General features: G+C 40.5%; 1 protein-coding gene across 11 annotated transcripts in view; it reads right to left on the bottom strand.

Moving 5' to 3' along the window:
• Positions 1-23,685, bottom strand: part of LOC132237505 (butyrophilin subfamily 1 member A1-like) — a 120,055-nt gene extending 96,370 nt beyond the window's left edge. Inside the window, exons 1-10 of one of the 11 annotated variants that reach the window (XM_059702060.1) lie at positions 23,500-23,684; positions 22,902-22,989; positions 22,538-22,719; positions 12,503-12,523; positions 9,724-9,744; positions 9,003-9,023; positions 7,211-7,231; positions 5,328-5,348; positions 4,607-4,627; positions 2,814-2,834 (exon numbers count right to left, since the gene is read on the bottom strand). In XM_059702060.1, coding sequence (XP_059558043.1) covers positions 2,814-2,834; positions 4,607-4,627; positions 5,328-5,348; positions 7,211-7,231; positions 9,003-9,023; positions 9,724-9,744; positions 12,503-12,523; positions 22,538-22,685 — 295 coding nt within the window. In that variant the 5' untranslated portion in view covers positions 22,686-22,719; positions 22,902-22,989; positions 23,500-23,684. Of the gene's footprint in view, positions 1-2,813; positions 2,835-4,606; positions 4,628-5,327; positions 5,349-7,210; positions 7,232-9,002; positions 9,024-9,723; positions 9,745-12,502; positions 12,524-22,537; positions 22,720-22,901; positions 22,990-23,499 lie in introns of all 11 variants that reach the window. The other 10 variants (XM_059702071.1, XM_059702059.1, XM_059702069.1 and 7 more) reach the window with 10 other exon arrangements.
• Between the last annotated feature and the right edge of the window lie 643 nt (positions 23,686-24,328).

The raw sequence follows: 24,328 nt of genomic DNA, 5'->3' as shown, positions 1-24,328 counted from the left end.
AAAACAATAGCTCTCCATCTCAGAGCGCATGGAGGTGAGGGGCGGGGGGAGGAACCCAAGTTAAAGGAAGCTTTCTATGTAATGGAATAACTCCATTACTAAATTATAATAGTATATCACCCTAATGATTTAGAGACTAAGATATGGACAAGAAAAGAACCTTTTCAGAGAAATACATCTCTAAGGGAATTCCAGTCTAAAAAAGTTACCAAGTTGTTGCTGAAGTTCTTCTGAAAAAGAAAATGGAAAACTTTTGTAAATATAAGGGAAATGACCACAGAAAATTAAGATCCGTTGAAAACTGCCACTGCAAAGTGAACTGGTACAGTGAATATGAATAAAGAGTAAGCACGACACAAATGGGAACAGAAAAATTAGCAGTGCTTTTTCCTTAGGAAAGCGAAAAGTAAGTGAATTTTCTGAAATGACTAAATAAAAGGAAAATGTTGCTAGAATGTTAGAGAGAGCACACCTAGACTTGTATCCCGTACATATATCTGTATGGGTGGCGTGAGGTATTGGGAACATTCAGGGTTTGGACCACATCACTTATTTAATGAAATAAAATAGTTTTGTTCCAAATATTTTCTTAGCAGTAGTATATATAAATTGGTATTTTAATTTGGCCATTTTTTCCATGTATATTAAATTAAGCAAGGTGTCTTTCAGTGAGCTCTATTTTGTACAATTAAAAGATAATCTGTGAATCCTAGAAGTCTTTTTAGTAGTTGTTATAATCATTGAGAAAGCGCACGACTATAATATGTGGACACAAATCTTTTTGCAAGTCGACAGGTTTTAAATCTTTGAGTTTAGCAAAATTGCAAAATAACTTAATTGTCAAAAGAAAGCAGTTTTAAAATTAACTTTTGTCAACACTTTGCCCTTTTAACTCAGGAATTCAGAGAGTTGAGTGATATTGGTACCTGCCTTTTCTCTTGTCACTGTCCGCTGAAAAGTAAAAGGGAAAAATAAACAACTCATGTCAAATGAAAACACAACATGGGGAAGGGAGGAGAATAAAATTGGTACCCTCTTCATGGCTCACTCTGTAGTTAAAAATTGCATGCTTCTGAAAATTGCAAACAAAAGTTTCCAAACGACAGCTCATCCATCAGAGGCAACATGTTCCGTCCTCCATGCCTTGTGCAAAAGGAACTAAATGAGGAAATAAACTCATGAGGGAGCTGGGACAGACCTTCTTGGAGGCACAGTACCAATCATTCCTCTGTCTGTGGACTATCACCTGTTTCAGACTGAAATGCAAACATGAATTCCTACATGAGACAGGTACGAGGACGTGTACAAGAAAGACACCCATCTGTTCAAAACTGTACCTGCTGCACTGATCATATGGAACTTGCACTGTACACTAAATAAATATATTCTTTTTAAATTAATAATTTGTAATGTTGACACTATTGCAGATGTTCCCATCCCTCCTCTTTGCCCACCTCAACCTACCGCCACCTCCCACTCCCTTGGCCTTCAGCAGACTATTATTGTGTCCACGGGGTAGGCATATAGGCTCTTTAGCCAATCCTTTCACCTTCTTTATTCTGTCACCTCCACCCCACACCCTCAGACACTGGCCACCATGCTTCTGGTTCCATTTTGTTCAGAAGTTTATTTTGTTCATTAGACTCCACATATTAGTGAGATCATATGGTATTTGTCTTTCTCAGACTGGCTTATTTCAGTTAACAAATACTCTCCAGGTCCCTCCGTGCTGTCAAAAAAGGTAAAATTTCCTTCTTTTTCAGCCCCATAATATTCCATTGTGTAATCCCACTCCTGGGAATATATCCTAAGAATCCCAATACACCAATCAGTAAGAATATATGTACCCCTATGTTCATAGCAGCATTATTTACAATAGCCACGTTCTGGAAACAGTCCCTCTGCCCATCAGCAGATGAGTGGCTAGAAAGAGCTGTGGTATAAGAAACATATTCTTAGAGACCATTCCCGAGGAAACAAAAATATGATTGGAATTTTCATTATCAAAGAGAAATCAAACCTGCAGGAATCAAACCTGCAACCTGTGTGCATCAGGATAGCACTCTAGCTACTGAGCTACAGAGGTAGGGCTGCAAATGGTTTTTAAAAAGTGCAGTTTGTCATTTGATAACTGAGTCAATGTAAATGCAAAAGAATAAAAAAATGGCACGGTTGAGTATTTTTTATATCCAGAAAAATTACAAAAAATACTTATATATTAATTCTATGTCCTTAGAACACCTGGGTTATATATGCAAGGGCAACTCACACTTGACCGATGAATAACATTTTCATTATATCAGAGACTTTGGAAAAACAATGGACAGAGAAACTTGAAGTTTGGAATCTTCTGTGGCCTCTTAAGGATTTGGAGAAGTATCAGCTGCATAATAATGGACCCTCTAACTTGGAATACCTGACAGAGGTACTGAGTTTGGATATTTTCCAGAAATAAATATAAAAGGAGCCATGTGTCTATGAGGTTACCACCCTTCATCTCACCAACTTCTTAATGAAACTGTCAATTCTCGGCAAGACAGCAGCCAATGTTTACAGGGAAATAATTTTGTATAAAATGAAAAAAGGAGGAACAGGAAGGGATGGAAAGTAGGGAAAACCAAAGGGCCAGAATTCAAAATAGGAGCAGCCTAGTCCCCAAAATCCGGGGGCGTGGGGGGGTCGGGGGGAGAGCAGACATCAGGAGAAGAAAAGGCCAATGGAAGGCACAGGTAAAAAGGCAGGAAATGTCAGAGAGGGAGAGAAAGCAGATGTTGTGAAGGAGACCAAGAGTAAAGGGATATCAGAAGTCTTACCTAGTTTGTTCTGAGCCTCCTCTGAAAGAAAAGGAAAGACCAAAGTCAGGTGAGTGGGAAAGGATCACAAAGGGAATTAACATTTACAAATAAATTCATATTTAATAATAACTTTACCAGGTTTCAGATGAACGCACACATATGTAAAGGAATATGCAAACACAAAGCCACACACATGCATGAACACATACATATACACAATGCCCCAACACCCACGCGCACACACATCATGCTCCCTTCACACTCAGTGGCTCAGAGCTCACTACTGTTCAGTAAATAAACAGGGGGAAAGTGGAGTTAATTTCGTGAAATAACAAAGTTTTAAAATATTCCTTTGGTAGTTAATTGTTAAGACTCTCTTGATTTTGGTAAGTTTATGTTCCTGCTAGTCAGTTTGTTAACTTTAGTCATTGGCTACCTTGAAATTTATGGGTCACTTTCATCACTGTGGCAGCTACACTGTACAAAGTGGCCACAAAGCCTGGGGAAGGGGACACTGAGACAAAGCTGCGCTAGACAATACAGGGTCAGGGTGCTGGTGCCCGTGTTCACAGTGCTTTAGTCCATGGATTAATTTCCAGTGGAACTGCACCAGAGCTTCTGTGTTAGGTCGTTCCTGAACGAGCTTTTCTTAATCAATTCACATGGGTGCTGAATGCAGGGGAGAGAAAGGACTGGGATTCTCTGACAGGGATTCTGCCTCTCACTGGACCTTTACTGTGCCTGTCTCCTAACTGAAAAGTCGACATCTAAACGCACTTCTAGGAGAGAGGTTTTATAAACATTGTGCAGAGATGAAACTAAAGTCCCACATCTGCTCACAACTATTTCTACAACATGGCCAGTCACGTCCCTTCTGTAAATGGAGAACAACTCAGGAAAGTCCATTCTACCGAAATCATTGGTACAATTGCATAAAAATGTCATCTCATATGGAGGGGCAGAAAGATTGAAATAACTCCTGAGTAGGGTACTGAAGAGTGACGTGGGAATATCTTAGAAACCAACCTTAGATTTTAGACAATTTTCTTGAGTGAAAAACATATGTATAAAGATCCCAAAGGAAGAGCAACTTGGTGCATTAGTAAACAATTGAATAAAAATGAAAGTGCAGTAATAACTATGGTTGGAAAGAGCAAATAACCAGGCACAATCAGGTAAAAATAGTTATATATCTTGGATCATGTGAGAATATGGTCAAGGGAAGTAGAATAGCAATTCTCAAGGTCAACTTGCCACCAGTCTGTATGTTCAGAGTGTTTAAAAGTCCAATAGAAGAGAAATCATACATCAGAAACTTTGAAGCTTGATTCCTTCCCTTAAGAATTAGCATAGTATTGTGTGCACAGCAATGGGCACACCCATCCAGAGGCCCTGCTGGAAAACCCAAGTAAAAGGTAGTTTTCCAGAAGATACCTGGCGTGGAAGCAAGCACAAGCTCTCTAACCTGATCTTCAGCTCATCCCCCTTGACATGCAGTTATAGGAAGCATCTGCAAGGCAGAGAGCAAGTGAAGGAAAGAGAATGGAAAGGGTAGAGGCAGGACGTGGGAGAATCCCAGGAAGCAAAACAAAAACAAAAACAAAAAAACCACAACCAAAAAACAAATGAATAGGATAATTTAACATTCATGGGGGTGGGGGGGGGTTTGGGGGCGGCGGGAAGCAAATTTAAAAAAAGAGCAAAGATGGTGGTGGGTAATGATTTAGAGACTAAGATATGGACAAGAAAAGAATCTTTTCAGAGAAATATATCTCTAATGGAATGCCAGTCTGAGGAAAGTGGAAAGTTACCAAGTTGTTGCTGAAGTTCTTCTGAAAAAGAAAATGGAAAACTTTTGTAAATATAAGGGAAATGACCACAGAAAATTAAGATCCGTTGAAAACTGCCACTGCAAAGTGAACTGGTACAGTGAATATGAATAAAGAGTAAGCACGACACAAATGGGAACAGAAAAATTAGCAGTGCTTTTTCCTTAGGAAAGCGAAAAGTAAGTGAATTTTCTGAAATGACTAAATAAAAGGAAAATGTTGCTAGAATGTTAGAGAGAGCATACCTAGACTTGTATCCCGTACATATATCTGTATGGGTGGCGTGAGGTATTGGGAACATTCAGGGTTTGGACCACATCACTTATTTAATGAAATAAAATAGTTTTGTTCCAAATATTTTCTTAGCAGTAGTATATATAAATTGGTATTTTAATTTGGCCATTTTTTCCATGTATATTAAATTAAGCAAGGCGTCTTTCAGTGAGCTCTATTTTGTACAATTAAAAGATAATCTGTGAATCCTAGAAGTCTTTTTAGTAGTTGTTATAATCATTGAGAAAGCGCACGACTATAATATGTGGACACAAATCTTTTTGCAAGTCGACAGGTTTTAAATCTTTGAGTTTAGCCAAACTGCAAAATAACTTAATTGTCAAAAGAAAGCAGTTTTAAAATTAACTTTTGTCAACACTTTGCCTTTTTAACTCAGGAGTTCAGAGAGTTGAGTGATATTGGTACCTGCCTTTTCTCTTGTCACTGTCCGCTGAAAAGTAAAAGGGAAAAATAAACAACTCATGTCAAATGAAAACACAACATGGGGAAGGGAGGAGAATAAAATTGGTACCCTCTTCATGGCTCACTCTGTAGTTAAAAATTGCATGCTTCTGAAAATTGCAAACAAAAGTTTCCAAACGACAGCTCATCCATCAGAGGCAACATGTTCCGTCCTCCATGCCTTGTGCAAAAGGAACTAAATGAGGAAATAAACTCATGAGGGAGCTGGGACAGACCTTCTTGGAGGCACAGTACCAATCATTCCTCTGTCTGTGGACTATCACCTGTTTCAGACTGAAATGCAAACATGAATTCCTACATGAGACAGGTACGAGGACACGTACAAGAAAGACACCCATCTGTTCAAAACTGTACCTGCTGCACTGATCATATGGAACTTGCACTGTACACTAAATAAATATATTCTTTTTAAATTAATAATTTGTAATGTTGACACTATTGCAGATGTTCCCATCCCCCCTCTTTGCCCACCTCAACCTACCGCCACCTCCCACTCCCTTGGCCTTCAGCAGACTATTGTTGTGTCCACGGGGTAGGCATATAGGCTCTTTAGCCAATCCTTTCACCTTCTTTATTCTGTCACCTCCACCCCACACCCTCAGACACTGGCCACCATGCTTCTGGTTCCATTTTGTTCAGAAGTTTATTTTGTTCATTAGACTCCACATATTAGTGAGATCATATGGTATTTGTCTTTCTCAGACTGGCTTATTTCAGTTAACAAATACTCTCCAGGTCCCTCCGTGCTGTCAAAAAAGGTAAAATTTCCTTCTTTTTCAGCCCCATAATATTCCATTGTGTAATCCCACTCCTGGGAATATATCCTAAGAATCCCAATACACCAATCAGTAAGAATATATGTACCCCTATGTTCATAGCAGCATTATTTACAATAGCCACGTTCTGGAAACAGTCCCTCTGCCCATCAGCAGATGAGTGGCTAGAAAGAGCTGTGGTATAAGAAACATATTCTTAGAGACCATTCCCGAGGAAACAAAAATATGATTGGAATTTTCATTATCAAAGAGAAATCAAACCTGCAGGAATCAAACCTGCAACCTGTGTGCATCAGGATAGCACTCTAGCTACTGAGCTACAGAGGTAGGGCTGCAAATGGTTTTTAAAAAGTGCAGTTTGTCATTTGATAACTGAGTCAATGTAAATGCAAAAGAATAAAAAAATGGCACGGTTGAGTATTTTTTATATCCAGAAAAATTACAAAAAATACTTATATATTAATTCTATGTCCTTAGAACACCTGGGTTATATATGCAAGGGCAACTCACACTTGACTGATGAATAACATTTTCATTATATCAGAGACTTTGGAAAAACAATGGACAGAGAAACTTGAAGTTTGGAATCTTCTGTGGCCTCTTAAGGATTTGGAGAAGTATCAGCTGCATAATAATGGACCCTCTAACTTGGAATACCTGACAGAGGTACTGAGTTTGGATATTTTCCAGAAATAAATATAAAAGGAGCCATGTGTCTATGAGGTTACCACCCTTCATCTCACCAACTTCTTAATGAAACTGTCAATTCTCGGCAAGACAGCAGCCAATGTTTACAGGGAAATAATTTTGTATAAAATGAAAAAAGGAGGAACAGGAAGGGATGGAAAGTAGGGAAAACCAAAGGGCCAGAATTCAAAATAGGAGCAGCCCAGTCCCCAAAATCCGGGGGCGTGGGGAGGTCGGGGGGAGAGCAGACATCAGGAGAAGAAAAGGCCAATGGAAGGCACAGGTAAAAAGGCAGGAAATGTCAGAGGGGGAGAGAAAGCAGATGTTGTGAAGGAGACCAAGAGTAAAGGGATATCAGAAGTCTTACCTAGTTTGTTCTGAGCCTCCTCTGAAAGAAAAGGAAAGACCAAAGTCAGGTGAGTGGGAAAGGATCACAAAGGGAATTAACATTTACAAATAAATTCATATTTAATAATAACTTTACCAGGTTTCAGATGAACGCACACATATGTAAAGGAATATGCAAACACAAAGCCACACACATGCATGAACACATACATATACACAATGCCCCAACACCCACGCGCACACACATCATGCTCCCTTCACACTCAGTGGCTCAGAGCTCACTACTATTCAGTAAATAAACAGGGGGAAAGTGGAGTTAATTTCGTGAAATAACAAAGTTTTAAAATATTCCTTTGGTAGTTAATTGTTAAGACTCTCTTGATTTTGGTAAGTTTATGTTCCTGCTAGTCAGTTTGTTAACTTTAGTCATTGGCTACCTTGAAATTTATGGGTCACTTTCATCACTGTAGCAGCTACACTGTACAAAGTGGCCACAAAGCCTGGGGAAGGGGACACTGAGACAAAGCTGCGCTAGACAATACAGGGTCAGGGTGCTGGTGCCCGTGTTCACAGTGCTTTAGTCCATGGATTAATTTCCAGTGGAACTGCACCAGAGCTTCTGTGTTAGGTCGTTCCTGAACGAGCTTTTCTTAATCAATTCACATGGGTGCTGAATGCAGGGGAGAGAAAGGACTGGGATTCTCTGACAGGGATTCTGCCTCTCACTGGACCTTTACTGTGCCTGTCTCCTAACTGAAAAGTCGACATCTAAACGCACTTCTAGGAGAGAGGTTTTATAAACATTGTGCAGAGATGAAACTAAAGTCCCACATCTGCTCACGACTATTTCTACAACATGGCCAGTCACGTCCCTTCTGTAAATGGAGAACAACTCAGGAAAGTCCATTCTACCGAAATCATTGGTACAATTGCATAAAAATGTAATCTCATATGGAGGGGCAGAAAGATTGAAATAACTCCTGAGTAGGGTACTAAAGAGTGACGTGGGAATATCTTAGAAACCAACCTTAGATTTTAGACAATTTTCTTGTGTGAAAAACATATGTATAAAGATCCCAAAGGAAGAGCAACTTGGTGCATTAGTAAACAATTGAATAAAAATGAAAGTGCAGTAATAACTATGGTTGGAAAGAGCAAATAACCAGGCACAATCAGGTAAAAATAGTTATATATCTTGGATCATGTGAGAATATGGTCAAGGGAAGTAGAATAGCAATTCTCAAGGTCAACTTGCCACCAGTCTGTATGTTCAGAGTGTTTAAAAGTCCAATAGAAGAGAAATCATACATCAGAAACTTTGAAGCTTGATTCCTTCCCTTAAGAATTAGCATAGTATTGTGTGCACAGCAATGGGCACACCCATCCAGAGGCCCTGCTGGAAAACCCAAGTAAAAGGTAGTTTTCCAGAAGATACCTGGCGTGGAAGCAAGCACAAGCTCTCTAACCTGATCTTCAGCTCATCCCCCTTGACATGCAGTTATAGGAAGCATCTGCAAGGCAGAGAGCAAGTGAAGGAAAGAGAATGGAAAGGGTAGAGGCAGGACGTGGGAGAATCCCAGGAAGCAAAACAAAAACAAAAACAAAAAAACCACAACCAAAAAACAAATGAATAGGATAATTTAACATTCATGAGGGTGGGGGGGGTTTGGGGGCGGCGGGAAGCAAATTTAAAAAAAGAGCAAAGATGGTGGTGGGTAATGATTTAGAGACTAAGATATGGACAAGAAAAGAATCTTTTCAGAGAAATATATCTCTAATGGAATGCCAGTCTGAGGAAAGTGGAAAGTTACCAAGTTGTTGCTGAAGTTCTTCTGAAAAAGAAAATGGAAAACTTTTGTAAATATAAGGGAAATGACCACAGAAAATTAAGATCCGTTGAAAACTGCCACTGCAAAGTGAACTGGTACAGTGAATATGAATAAAGAGTAAGCACGACACAAATGGGAACAGAAAAATTAGCAGTGCTTTTTCCTTAGGAAAGCGAAAAGTAAGTGAATTTTCTGAAATGACTAAATAAAAGGAAAATGTTGCTAGAATGTTAGAGAGAGCACACCTAGACTTGTATCCCGTACATATATCTGTATGGGTGGCGTGAGGTATTGGGAACATTCAGGGTTTGGACCACATCACTTATTTAATGAAATAAAATAGTTTTGTTCCAAATATTTTCTTAGCAGTAGTATATATAAATTGGTATTTTAATTTGGCCATTTTTTCCATGTATATTAAATTAAGCAAGGCGTCTTTCAGTGAGCTCTATTTTGTACAATTAAAAGATAATCTGTGAATCCTAGAAGTCTTTTTAGTAGTTGTTATAATCATTGAGAAAGCGCACGACTATAATATGTGGACACAAATCTTTTTGCAAGTCGACAGGTTTTAAATCTTTGAGTTTAGCCAAACTGCAAAATAACTTAATTGTCAAAAGAAAGCAGTTTTAAAATTAACTTTTGTCAACACTTTGCCCTTTTAACTCAGGAGTTCAGAGAGTTGAGTGATATTGGTACTTGCCTTTTCTCTTGTCACTGTCCGCTGAAAAGTAAAAGGGAAAAATAAACAACTCATGTCAAATGAAAACACAACATGGGGAAGGGAGGAGAATAAAATTGGTACCCTCTTCATGGCTCACTCTGTAGTTAAAAATTGCATGCTTCTGAAAATTGCAAACAAAAGTTTCCAAACGACAGCTCAACCATCAGAGGCAACATGTTCCGTCCTCCATGCCTTGTGCAAAAGGAACTAAATGAGGAAATAAACTCATGAGGGAGCTGGGACAGACCTTCTTGGAGGCACAGTACCAATCATTCCTCTGTCTGTGGACTATCACCTGTTTCAGACTGAAATGCAAACATGAATTCCTACATGAGACAGGTACGAGGACACGTACAAGAAAGACACCCATCTGTTCAAAACTGTACCTGCTGCACTGATCATATGGAACTTGCACTGTACACTAAATAAGTATATTCTTTTTAAATTAATAATTTGTAATGTTGACACTATTGCAGATGTTCCCATCCCTCCTCTTTGCCCACCTCAACCTACCGCCACCTCCCACTCCCTTGGCCTTCAGCAGACTATTGTTGTGTCCACGGGGTAGGCATATAGGCTCTTTAGCCAATCCTTTCACCTTCTTTATTCTGTCACCTCCACCCCACACCCTCAGACACTGGCCACCATGCTTCTGGTTCCATTTTGTTCAGAAGTTTATTTTGTTCATTAGACTCCACATATTAGTGAGATCATATGGTATTTGTCTTTCTCAGACTGGCTTATTTCAGTTAACAAATACTTTCCAGGTCCCTCCGTGCTGTCAAAAAAGGTAAAATTTCCTTCTTTTTCAGCCCCAAATATTCCATTGTGTAATCCCACTCCTGGGAATATATCCTAAGAATCCCCATACACCAATCAGTAAGAATATATGCACCCCTATGTTCATAGCAGCATTATTTACAATAGCCACGTTCTGGAAACAGTCCCTCTGCCCATCAGCAGATGAGTGGCTAGAAAGAGCTGTGGTATAAGAAACATATTCTTAGAGACCATTCCCGAGCAAACAAAATATGATTGGAATTTTCATTATCAAAGAGAAATCAAACCTGCGGGAATCAAACCTGCAACCTGTGTGCATCAGGATAGCACTCTAGCTACTGAGCTACAGAGGTAGGGCTGCAAATGGTTTTTAAAAAGTGCAGTTTGTCATTTGATAACTGAGTCAATGTAAATGCAAAAGAATAAAAAAATGGCACGGTTGAGTATTTTTTATATCCAGAAAAATTACAAAAAATACTTATATGTTAACCTACTAGTATCCTGGTGCACAAAAATTTGTGCACTCAGGGGTGAGGGTGAGGAGTGGGGCCAGACCCCTCAGCCCGACCTGCACCCTCTGTCATGTTCTGGGACCCCAGCTACTCCTGGCCTAGGCACAGGTCTACAGGCTTGGGCAGCCTGGCTCCCGAGGCCCCATTTTATCAAGAGAACAAAGTCGGCGTTAGTTAGAGCTCTCACAGAACTCAGTACACTGCATCTGTGCATACAACTGCCTCGTTCCTGTGCCTGCTTCGCCCTACTGAATTACTAACATCTTCAGGACATAGCTCTGTCTTATCCTGCTTCAACTTCAGTGCCTGGCCTGGTGCCATGGACCTGAGAGAGTTTGCTGAGTGAGTGAATAATGAGTGAATGAATGAGTGATTGAATGAGTGAGTAAGTGAATGAGCAAGCAGCTAAGGAGCAGGAACGCGTTGCCATGGCAACATGGCAGAAGTTCAGGCCCCATTCCCAGCTCCCTGAAGCCCACCCCAGGAAAGGTCTTCCCTGTTCCCAGCGGCCTGGGGCCCCTCTCCTGGCTGCATACTGAATTACTAACATCTTGAGGACATAGCTCTGTCTTATCCTGCTTCTACTTCAGTGCCTGGCCTGGTGCCATGGACCTGAGAGGGTTGCTGAGTGAGTGAATGAGTGAACAAATGAGCGAGTAAGTGAATGAGCAAGGAGCTACCAGCGGAGATAGTTCGCACTCTGCTCTGAGCTGCCTGATGCAAACCCAGTGAAGTTAATGCCCTGCTCCCAGTGACCCCACTCCCCTTTCCCGGCTGCATAGTTCGTGCAGGGCAAAGGCTGCCCAGGTGTGCATTTTGGCAAATCAGTGCATTAGCACCTGCCAGCCTGGGATCCTCCCGGAGGGACATTTGTGGGCGTGGCCAGTGACAGATAAGGGCATTAGCACCTGTCAGCCGGGGATCCCCCTGGGAAGACCATTTGTGGGCATGGCCGGTGGCAGATTGGTGCATTAGCACCTGTCGGCCTGGGATCCCCCCGGAGGGTCATTTGTGGGCATGGCAGGTGGCAGATCAGTGTATTAGCACCTGTCAGCCTCATATCCCCTCAGGATGGATATTTGTTGGCATGGCCGGTGGCCGATCGCTGCGGTCCAGCCGCCAGCCCTGGGTCTGTTCTCATACGGGCCGCCTGCCACCTGGGTTGCAAATAGCAGGCCCAGATGGCAGCAGGGCAGGCGGGATGGCGCTGTCCTGCCCTGCCTGCAGCGTGCAAATTAGCCACCATCTTTGTTGGCGGTTAACTGCCATCTTGGCTGGTGATTAATTTGCATATCTCGCTGATTAGCCAATGGGAAGGGTAGCGAAGTTATGGTTAATTACCATGTTTCTCTATTATTAGATAGGATGTCCTTAGAACACCTGGGTTATATATTCAAGGGCAACTTACACTTCACCAATGAATAACATTTTCATTACCAAGAGTAAAGGGATATCAGAAGTCTTACCTAGTTTGTTCTGAGCCTCCTCTGAAAGAAAAGGAAAGACCAATGTCAGGTGAGTGGGAAAGGATCACAAAGGGAATTAACATTTACAAATAAATTCATATTTAATAATAACTTTACCAGGTTTCAGATGAACGCACACATATGTAAAGGAATATGCAAACACAAAGCCACACACATGCATGAACACATACATATACACAATGCCCCAACACCCACGCGCACACACATCATGCTGCCTTCACACTCAGTGGATCAGAGCTCACTACTATTCAGTAAATAAACAGGAGGAAAGTGGAGTTAATTTAGTGAAATAACAAAGTTTTAAAATATTCCTTTGGTAGTTAATTGTTAAGACTCTCTTGATTTTGGTAAGTTTATGTTCCTGCTAGTCAGTTTGTTAACTTTAGTCATTGGCTACCTTGAAATTTATGGGTCACTTTCATCACTGTGGCAGCTACACTGTACAAAGTGGTCACAAAGCCTGGGGAAGGGGACACTGAGACAAAGCTGCGCTAGACAATACAGGGTCAGGGTGCTGGTGCCCGTGTTCACAGTGCTTTAGTCCATGGATTAATTTCCAGTGGAACTGCACCAGAGCTTCTGTGTTAGGTCGTTCCTGAACGAGCTTTTCTTAATCAATTCACATGGGTGCTGAATGCAGGGGAGAGAAAGGACTGGGATTCTCTGACAGGGATTCTGCCTCTCACTGGACCTTTACTGTGCCTGTCTCCTAACTGAAAAGTCGACATCTAAACGCACTTCTAGGAGAGAGGTTTTATAAACATTGTGCAGAGATGAAACTAAAGTCCCACATCTGCTCACAACTATTTCTACAACATGGCCAGTCACGTCCCTTCTGTAAATGGAGAACAACTCAGGAAAGTCCATTCTACCGAAATCATTGGTACAATTGCATAAAAATGTCATCTCATATGGAGGGGCAGAAAGATTGAAATAACTCCTGAGTAGGGTACTGAAGAGTGACGTGGGAATATCTTAGAAACCAACCTTAGATTTTAGACAATTTTCTTGAGTGAAAAACATATGTATAAAGATCCCAAAGGAAGAGCAACTTGGTGCATTAGTAAACAATTGAATAAAAATGAAAGTGCAGTAATAACTATGGTTGGAAAGAGCAAATAACCAGGCACAATCAGGTAAAAATAGTTATATATCTTGGATCATGTGAGAATATGGTCAAGGGAAGTAGAATAGCAATTCTCAAGGTCAACTTGCCACCAGTCTGTATGTTCAGAGTGTTTAAAAGTCCAATAGAAGAGAAATCATACATCAGAAACTTTGAAGCTTGATTCCTTCCCTTAAGAATTAGCATAGTATTGTGTGCACAGCAATGGGCACACCCATCCAGAGGCCCTGCTGGAGAACCCAAGTAAAAGGTAGTTTTCCAGAAGATACCTGGCGTGGAAGCAAGCACAAGCTCCCTTACCTGATCTTAGCTCACCCACTTTGAAATGCAGTTATAGGACGCAAATGTGAGGTAGATATAGCGAGTGAAGGAAAGAGAATGGAAAGGGTAGAGGCAGAGGATGGGAGAATCCCAGGAAGCAAACAAGGAAATGGATACCATAATTTAACATTTATGAAAAAATAAAAAAAGAGTAAAGATGGTGGTGGGTAATGATTTAGACATGAAGATATGGACAAGAAAAGAATCTTTTCAGAGAAATATATCTCTAATGGAATGCGAGTCTGAGGAAAGTTACCAAGTTGTTGCTGAAGTTTTTCTGAAAAAGACAATGAGAAACTTTTGTAAATATAAGGGCAATAATCACAGAAAATTAAGATCCGTTAAAAATTGCCACTGCAAACTCATCTAGTACAATGAATATGAATAAAGAGTAAGCGGGGAACAAATGCAAACAGAAAAATTAGCACTTCTTTTTCCTTGGAAAAGAGAGAAAAACAAGCGAATCTTCTCAAATGACTAAATACAAGGAAAATGTTGCTGAAGTGGTAGAGAAATCACTCCTAGGATTGTGCCCCACACACATTTCTTTTTGGGTGGCTTAAGGTATTTGGGAAGTTCAAGGTTTGGACCACATCACTTATTTATTGAAATAAAATAATTTTGTTTCAAATATTTTCTTAGCAGTAGTATATATAATTTGGTATTTTAATTTTGCCAATTTTTCCATGTATATTAAATTAAGCAAGGTGTCTTTCAGGGAAATCTATTTTGAACAATTACAAGATAATCTACAAATCCTAGCAAATTTTTTTTAGTAGTTTTTATAATCATTGAGAAAGTGCATGACTATAACTTGTGGACACAAATCTTTGTGCAAGTTTAATGGTTTTAAATCTTTGAGTTTCATGAAATTTCAACACACTTAATTCTCAAAAGATATAAATTTTAAAATTACCTCTTGTAAACACCTTGCCATTTTCAGCATTTAAATCAGGAGTTCAAAGAAGTGATTGATATTGGTACTTGCCTTTTCTCTTGTGACTGTCCGTTGAAAAGTAAAAGGGAGAAATAAACAACTCATGTCAGGTGAAAACATAACACGGGGAAGGGAGGAGAATAACATTGGTACCCTCTTCACAATTCACTCTGTAATTAGTCTCTGAAGAGACAGACACAAAAGGGGGATCACTTTGAGCTTCACAGGCAGCCCAGAATTGAGAAACAGAACAGTCAAACACAGTCATCAAAAGAGTAGGATCCAAGGGGAGCTCCTATGTGGCCCTAAATTCTGCTGAAACAAATGCTACTTTGCTTATTTTTTCTTTTCATTTTTTTTCTCATTCCTTCCCTTTTTCCCTTTTAAATTTTATCTGTTTATCTGCTTTATTGATTTTTTTATTATTCTATTCTCTTGTTGTGTTCATGTAACTAATTTTCCTCTTCCCTTTGCCTACTCATTTTTTTTTCCATTTTTCACTACTCAATTTTTGTTTATTTTCTTTTTCTCCTGCTTTCTCAGGTTTTTTTTTCTTCTTATTTTAGGTCTTCTGCTTTCTCCTCTATTTTCCTCCTCAAATTTTATTTTTGACTTTTTCCCTTCATTTATTTGTAATCATTTTCCTTCCCCTAACCCCCTAATTGTTATTCTTATTTTATTTATTTCAGTCTGCATCTATATAACTCTAACCTTCCCTATTCTTATTGTTTCTTGTTCAGACTTTTTATCATTGTTTGTTTGTTTTGTTTTCTTTTCTCCTCATATTTTTCTTTTGTTTTTTTCCTATCATTCTTGTTCTTTTTCCTCTTTCATAATTCTCTATTTTCTAGTGGTTACTTTTTTTGGTGATTTAGGAATCCTGTGTATGTATTTTTTTTTTGTTTCTTTTGTTTCAAGGTTTGTTCTGTTGTATTTTATTCTGTTTGGTTAGAGTTTCCACAACAGCTACCCTGACATGGTCAGGTGTGAGCCACATATTAAGCCAGCCTGAAAGGATACTCATCCATGAATGGGTCATAAACATTCAGGACCAAACTACAACAGGAAAACACAAATGATTTTAACAAGGGTCATTACTAGAGTCCCCAGCTGAGGATATCTAAGAGACTGCACAATTGGGGCCCACAAAACACCTACTACATAAGACCAAACCACAATGTCAGGGAGGCATAGCAGTTTTATTTAATACACAGAAACCAAACCAAAAGGACAGCAAAATTGGGGAGACAACGACGCAAGCACCAAATGAAAGAAATGGAGAAATTGCCATAAAAGAAACTAAGTGAAATGGAGGCAAGTACTTTGTCAGATAAATAATTCAAATCAATAGTAGCAAGGGTACTAAAACAACTCATTGAGAACTACAAGCAACTTAATAATTACAAGGGACAATATGAGAGTTATGCCAACATGAAAAGAGACCTCATACCAATAAATAAGAATCAATTGGAAATGAGGAATGTCATAGCTGTAATAAAGAACACTGTAGAAGGATTCAATAATAGACTAGAAGAAGCTGAGGACCAAATTAATGATTTAAAAGATAAGGTAGAAAAAGCACCCATTCAGAGCAGCAAATGAAAAAAAAATCAGGAGGATAGTCTACACTATCATTGGGACAACATGAAACATAATAACATTCATATTATAGGAGAATGAGTAGAATCTGAGAAAGTAAGAGAGAACCTGTTTGAGAAAATAATGGCAGAAAATTTCTCTAACCTGGCGAAGGAAAAAAATCACTCAAGTTCAGGAAACACAGAGAGTCCAAATAAAGATGAATCCCTAAAGACCTACATCTAGGCACATATTAACTAAAATGGCAAACATCAAAGACAAATAAAGAATCTTAAAAGCTGCAAGAGAGATACAGAAAGTTACCTACAATGGAGCTCCCATTAGATTGTCAACTGACTCCTTCTTAGACGCACATCAGGCCAGATGGGAATGGCATGAATACACAAAGTAATGAAAACAAAGGGACTTAACCAAGACTACTCTATCCAACAAGGCTATCATTCAAAATGAAGGTGAAATAAAGAGCTTCACAGAGAAAAAAAAAGGCTAAAAGAGTTTATTACTACCAAACCAGAATTATAAGAACTGCTAAAGGGACTGTTATAAGAAGAAGAAATAGAAATAGAAAAACACAAAAACACTTCTAATCTATTTTTATGAGGCTAGTATTACTATAATTCCAAAACCAGATACAGACACCACAACAAAGAATTACAGGCCAATATCTCTGATTAACATAGATGATAAAATCCTCAAAATATTAGCACATCTAATACAGTAGTATATTTTAAAAAATCATATATCATGACCAAGTGGGATTTATTCCAGGGATGAAAGGCTGGTACAATATTGGCAAATCAATAAGTGTGATACATCACTTAAACAGATTGGAAGACAAAAATCACATGGTCATATCAATTGATGAAAAATGACATTCATCAAAATCCAACACCCATTTTTTATAAAAAGTCTTAGCAAAGTGGGAAGAGAGGGATCCTATATTAACATAATAAAGGCCATATATGACAAACCTACAGCCAAAATCATACTCAATTGACAGAAACAAAAACCAGGAACAAGACAGGGATGTCTGCTTTCACTACTTAATTCATCATAGTACTGGAAGTCCTAGTCATAACAATCAGGCACAAAGAAAAAATATAAGGAGGAAGTAATACTGTAATTATTGGTATATGACATAACATCCTATCTAATAAAAGAGAAAGATGGTAATTGGCGTACGACCGCTACCCTTCCCATTGGCTAATCAGGGAGATATGCAAATTAACTGCCAGCCAAGATGGCGGCTGGCAGCCAGGCAGCTGATGCGAACAGGAAGGCTTGCTTGCTTCAGTGACGGAGGACTCCAACGTTCCCCGCCTGACTTGCCGGCCTCTCAGCTGCAACTCTAAACAACTATGTTGCAAATATAGAAGCTAAAAAAAACCCAGAAACCTGCTTTACTCAGCCGGGCTTCAGCCAACCGGACCGCAACATTGTATCAAATACAGACGGTAAACAAAGGCCAGAAACCTGTTTTCAGCAGCTGAGGCCTCAGAGCTAAAGCTGGCCCAGAATAAAAAAAAAAAAAAAGAAAGGAGCGGTTGGGAGCTTCAGTCACCCGTCAGCCTGAAAACAGCCCTCAGCCCCTCAGCCAGACTGGCCAGGCACCCCAGTGGGGACTCCCACCCTGATCCAGGACACCCTTCAGGGCAAACACGCCAGCCCCCACCTGTGCACCAGGCCTCTATTTATGCCTCCCGGCACCGGGATCAGCGTGACAGGGGGCAGCACCCAAACCCCCTGATCACCCTGTGGCTCTGTGTGTGACACGGTGCAGCGCCCCAACCCCCTGATCAGCCCTGCTCTGTGGGTGATGGGGTAGAGCCATAACCTCCCCATCGGCCCTGCCCTGAGTGTGACAATGGCAGCGCCCCAACCCCCTGATCGGCCCTGCTCTGTGGGTGATAGAGGGCGGTGCCCCAACCCCCTGATCCACCCTGCTCTGTGTGTGACAGGGGGCGGTGCTCTGTGAGTGACAGTGGGGAGCTCCTCAACCCCCTGATCCGCCCTGCTCTGTGTGTGATAGGGGGTGGTTCCCCAACTCCCCTATTGGCCCTACTCTGTGCATGACTTGGGGAGCTCCTCTACCCTTTGATTGGCCCTGCTCTGTGCGTGACAGGGTACAGAGCCCCAACCCCCCTGATGGGCCCTGCTCTGTGCGTGACAGGAGGCAGTGCCCCAACCCCCTGATTGGCCCTGCTCTGTGTGTGACAGGGGGTGGCACCACAACCTCCCCATCGACCCTGCCTTGAGTGTGACAGGGGGCGGTGCCCCAACCCCCCAATCGGCCCTACCCTGAGTGTGACTGAGGGTGGCATCACAACCTCCCGATCGCCCTGCTCTGTGCATGACAGGGGGCGGCACCCCAACTCCCCAATCGGCCCTGCTCTGAGCCCGACCAGGGGCTGCACCTAGGGATTGGGCCTGTCCTCTGCCACCCAGGAGCAGGCCTAAGCCAGCAGGTTGTTATCTCCCGAGGGGTCCCAGACTGCGAGAGGGCACAGGCTGGGCTGAGGGACCCCCTCCCCCCCCAGTGCACAAATTTTTGTGCACCGGGCCTCTAGTTGTATATATAAAACCCTAAGAATCCATCAAAAAATCTTCTAGATTTAATAAATGAATTTGGCAATGCAGCAGGATACAAAATTAACATGTAGAAATCATTAGCATTTTTATAAAACAATAATAAAAGACAGATAAAACTAACCACAATCCAATTTACCACTGCAACAAATATTTAAGATACTTAGGAATAAACTTAACCAAGGAAGTAAAAGACCTATACTCAGAAAACTATAGGATGTTGAAAAAGAGGTAGAGGCAGATATACTGTGTTCATGGATTGGTAGAATCAACATCAATGCATGTCCATACTACCCAAAACAATCTATAGATTCAATGAAATCTCTATTAAAATAACAATTGCATATTTTATAGATGTAGAAAAAATACTGCAAAAATACATATGAAACCAAAACAGACCCTGAATACCTGCAGCAATCTTGAGAAAGAAGAACAAAGTTAGAGGAATCACAATACCAGATATCAAGTTATACTACAAAGCCACTGTATTCAAAACAGGCTGGTACTAGCACAAGAACACTATATAGATAAATAGAACAGAACATCAAACCCAGAAACTGATTGAAGCTATTACACTCAATTAATATTTGAGAAGGAAAGCAGGAGCATACAATGGAGTTAAGACAGTTTCTTCAATAAATGGTGTTGGGAAAATTGCACAGACACATGCAAGAAAATGAAACTAGACTACAAACTTACATCAAATACAAGAATAAACTCAAAATGAATAAAATACTTAAATGTAAGTTGTGAAACCATAAAAATCTGAGAAGAAACCATAGGCCCCCAAATCTCAGAAATCTCTTGTAACTATATGTTTACTGATACTTCTCCTAGGGCAATGGTTGGCGAACTGTGGCTTGTGAGCCATATGCGGCTCTTTGGCCCCATGAGTGTGGCTCTTCCACAAAATACCACGTGTGGGCGCGCATTTACAGTGGATTGAAACTTCGTGGCCCATGCACAGAAGTTGGTATTTTGTGGAAGAGCCACACTCAAGGGGCTAAAGAGCCACATGTGTTTCGCAAGCCTCAGTTTTCTGACCACTGTCCTAGGGCAAAGGACACTAAGGAGAAATTAAACAAATGGGACTACATTAAAATAAAAAGCTTCTGCACAGCAAAAGAAACCATCAACAAAATGAAAAGAGAGCCCACTGTTTGGGAGAAGATATTTGCCAATGATACTTCTGATTAGGGGTTAATTTCCAAAATATATAAGGAATTCATACAACATAACAAAAGGAAGACAAACAATTCAATTAAAAGATGGGTACGAGTTCTCTGTAAATTTTGGAGATTAAACCTTATCTGAAAGAGTATTGGCAAATATGTTCTCCCATGCAGTGGGTTTTCTTGTTGTTTTGTTGATGGTTTCTTTTGCTGTGCAGAAGCTTTTTATTTTGATGTAGTCCCATTTGTTTATTTTCTCCTTAATCTCCATTTCCCTAGGAGCTGTGTAGATAAGAATATTGCTATGACATATGTCTGCTATTTTACTGCCTATGGAGTCTTGTAGTATTTTTATGTTTTCCCATCTTACATTTAAGTCCTTTAGCCATTTTGAGTTTGTTTTTGTGTACGGTGTAAGTTGTTGGTCTAGTTTCATTTTTTTTGCATGTATCTGACCAAATTTCTCAACACCACTTATTGAATAGACTCTCTTGACTCCATTGCATGCTTTTGTCTACCTTGTCAAATATTAATTGAGCATAATGTCTTGGGTTGATTTCTGGGTTCTCTGTTCTGTTCCATTGGTGTATATATCTGTTCTTGTGCCAGTACCAGGCAGTTTTGAGAACCGTGGTTTGGTAATATAGTTTGATATCTGGTATGGTGATCCCTCCTACTTTGTTCTTCTTTCTCAGAATTGCTGTGGAAGATAAACAATCCAATCAAAAAATGGGCAAAGGACCGAAATAGACGTTTTTCAAAAGAGGACATATAGAAGGCTGAGAGACATATGAAAACATGCTCAAAGTCACTAATCATCTGAGAGATGTAAATCAAAACAACAATGAATACCATCTCACACCTGTCAGAATGGCTATCATCAACAAATGAATAAATGACAAGTGCTGGAGAGGATGTGAAGAAAAAGGAACCCTTGTGCACTGCTGGTGGGAATGCAGACTGGTGCAGCCACTGTGGAGAACAGTAGAAGTTTCCTCAAAAAGTTAAAAATAAAACTTCCATTTGACCCAGTAATCCCACTTCTAGGACTATATCCCAAGAAGCCAGAAACACCAATCAGAAAGGATATATGCACCCCTATGTTCACAGCAGCACAATTTACAATGGCTAAGATTTGGAAACAGCCTAAGTGCCCATCAGCAGATGAGTGGATTAAAAAAATGTGGTACATCTACACAATGGAATACTACACTGCTATAAAATGGAAGGAATTCTTACCATTTGCAATAGCATGGATGGAACTGGAGAGCATTATGCTAAGCAAAATAAGCCAGTCGGAGAAAGAAAAATATCACATGATCTCACTCATATGTGGGATATAATGGGTGCCGAGTGGAGGTGTTCAATGGGAAAAACACACACAACAAAGTAGACATCTGTAATATTTTCAGAAATAAAGATTTAAAAAAATAGTTTATTCTGTGTGTACCCTGAAGCAGGAACTGCCCAGTTACATGCGGTGCCGCCTGGAAGAATGAGAACACTGTTGGGAAGAGGCTGGGGAGGGAAACCCAGTTAGGGGACTAAGGGAGGGCAGCAGGAAACAAACTTCTGAAAACAGGGAACTGAAGGATGGTGAATGGAAATGGGCATTCATTTTAAGAAATATTATCCTTGGCAGTGAGTGGGGCAGAAAATAATTCTAAGGTCCTGATTCCCACCATTTGTCTGGTCCTAGCATTTCCTCAGTAACTTCTTGCACATGTGATCTTTCCTGTGCAGGATGCCCCAGTGAGTGAGACAACATTCCCCCCTGTGGGTGCATGCACTTCAGGCACAATCATTCTTCATCACCACAATCATAAGAAGGATCTATCCCAGTTGGACTGTTTAAAGCTCATACAGATTAGTTCTAATTCTGTGTATGAATCCACCCAGTTAGACATCTTATCAAAATTGATAGCCCTTTATGTATTTGAAAGAAACAGCCACATTCTGCAAAGGTTTCCTTTCCATAATCTAACCATCTTACAGTTATTTAATCATTTTTTTCTGAATTAGAGTGTTGGGGCCCTGCAGATTCTGGACACTATAACCTCATGTCCTTACCAATGCTGATGCCCATGGTTAATGCAGGTTTGCTGTGAGCCGTGAATGATGGGACGTTAGAAGGAGATTATAAGGTGGTTCCTGTGGAAATTACTTTCTTTACAGACACACTAAAATCTCTGTCTAAAAGTCTCCTTGGCTCTATTCACAAGGTCAGTGCCAAAAACACCCAGCTCTATCTCTTCACTCATTTTGAAACTTACTGTTTTCTTTGGGTTGCTTGAAAAACACTTGATAAGACAAAGGTATCCACAGAATTAGAAGGACACCTGATGTGATCACTTGTAAATTAGTCATTGGGATGTTAAATGTGAAGAATGGAATCTGGAGAAGTTTTTTTCTGACTCCCATATTGATGATAATCGTGTTTTTCTTCACTTCTTTCCTGAAACAAAACAGGATAATCAACACCCAGATCAGTTTTCCTCAGAAGTGTCGCCCACCACTGTCTGGGACAAGGGAAGATGCTGCCTGGGCTTGGTCTGCAATGGGGAATTGAGAACTGCATTGGGGCGGGAGGAGCTGCTCCCCTGGGTCAGGTGTGGGCTTTGGGCAAGGCGACCTCACCTGGCAGCACCAGCCCATGGCAGTGAGAGAAGCCCTGTCTGATCACAGGCCTGCTCTCATACTCATCTTTCTCCCTGAATGAGGGTAGCTGGAAATAATATTGAAGATCCCAGTTATTTAGAGGGTTTGTCTGAGTGAATTCTTGCATGGGTTTTGGGTGAATGGTTAATATCAAGAATGGGGTGCAGGATGTTCTCATCTACCAGAAAATAAATGTTCCTGATGGAAGGAGAACTGAGGGATGTAGAGAAAATACAAGAGAACGAATCCCGAACCAATAGCGATTGAGTCAGGCAAGTTCTCAGGACAAGAGAGACTAAGATTACAGTCTCATATTTAAGACTGGAGAGAATTATAGCTTTTCAAAATAATCCTTAAGGTTTCTAAGAAAAGAAATAAATTAAAACAAAAATAGACAAATTATGTGCATCAAAGATGCTAAACTTGTGACTTTCTTCCTAGATTCTTTGTTGTTTCTGTTGACCATTCTCAGGGTCTTCATAACCACACACATGCACACACACACACACACACACACACACACACACACACACACACTGCTCTTTATCCCATGATAAAAATTACAACTTAAACTTACCTGGCTGAAGCATCAATAGACAAATCAGTTTCTCAGGATAAATATGACATATTTCTTCTCCTCTGAAACACGGAAGCTTGTTACCTGGAAGATTCAGTCAGACCACCTAGTTGTTTGCCTCCCTGCACCGTGACCAGCATGTTGGAGAGAAGCACAGGAAATGGGATGGTAAGGAAGGGGACTCTAGAATGCACTTTGTTCCTCTTCATTAATATGATGGTGATAAAGACCTCTCATGACCATAAAGCCAGGTGTTCAATCTAGATATTTATGTGCTGATATGAAAACACACATCTCTGAAGAATGGCTGCCCTTCTGCCTGCTTTTATTTCTTCTCCTTTCATTTTTAGGATGACAATAGATAGAAGAAATTTAAGTGAAATATTCTCATACCAACTTCCCAGATTTATGTATTTATCTTGTTCAGAGTAAGGGATGTGTGTACATGCTACCTCCACAGTGTTTTATCATCCAGACTGATTGGTCCTATACTTTATGGAAAATATACCCAGAGTACTGAGGGGAGCTGAGGTTTGCTTTTACATCTCCAGCCCCATGATTGCAGTCTGTCCGTGCAAAACCTAGTGCAGACACTCACGGTCTTGGAGAGCGAGCTTTCTCCTGGACACGCTGTGCACGGAGTGCCCACGGAGCCGAACGGGAACTTTGATGGTGGCTCTAGGTGAGAGCACAGGGGACACCCACACTGATGTGCTGTGAGGTCATTTGCACTCAGTTTTACCTCTGACACAGGAGATGAAGTAAATCCTAGGGAAATAACCTGGATTTACCAGAGCTCTCCTGATTGATGTCCTGATGCCATGGATTT

Source organism: Myotis daubentonii, chromosome 6 (genome assembly GCF_963259705.1).
Source record: "Myotis daubentonii chromosome 6, mMyoDau2.1, whole genome shotgun sequence".
NCBI lineage: Eukaryota > Metazoa > Chordata > Mammalia > Chiroptera > Vespertilionidae > Myotis > Myotis daubentonii.
The sequence above is the reverse complement of the archived record's forward strand: the minus strand, read 5'-3'. Positions and strand labels throughout refer to the sequence as shown.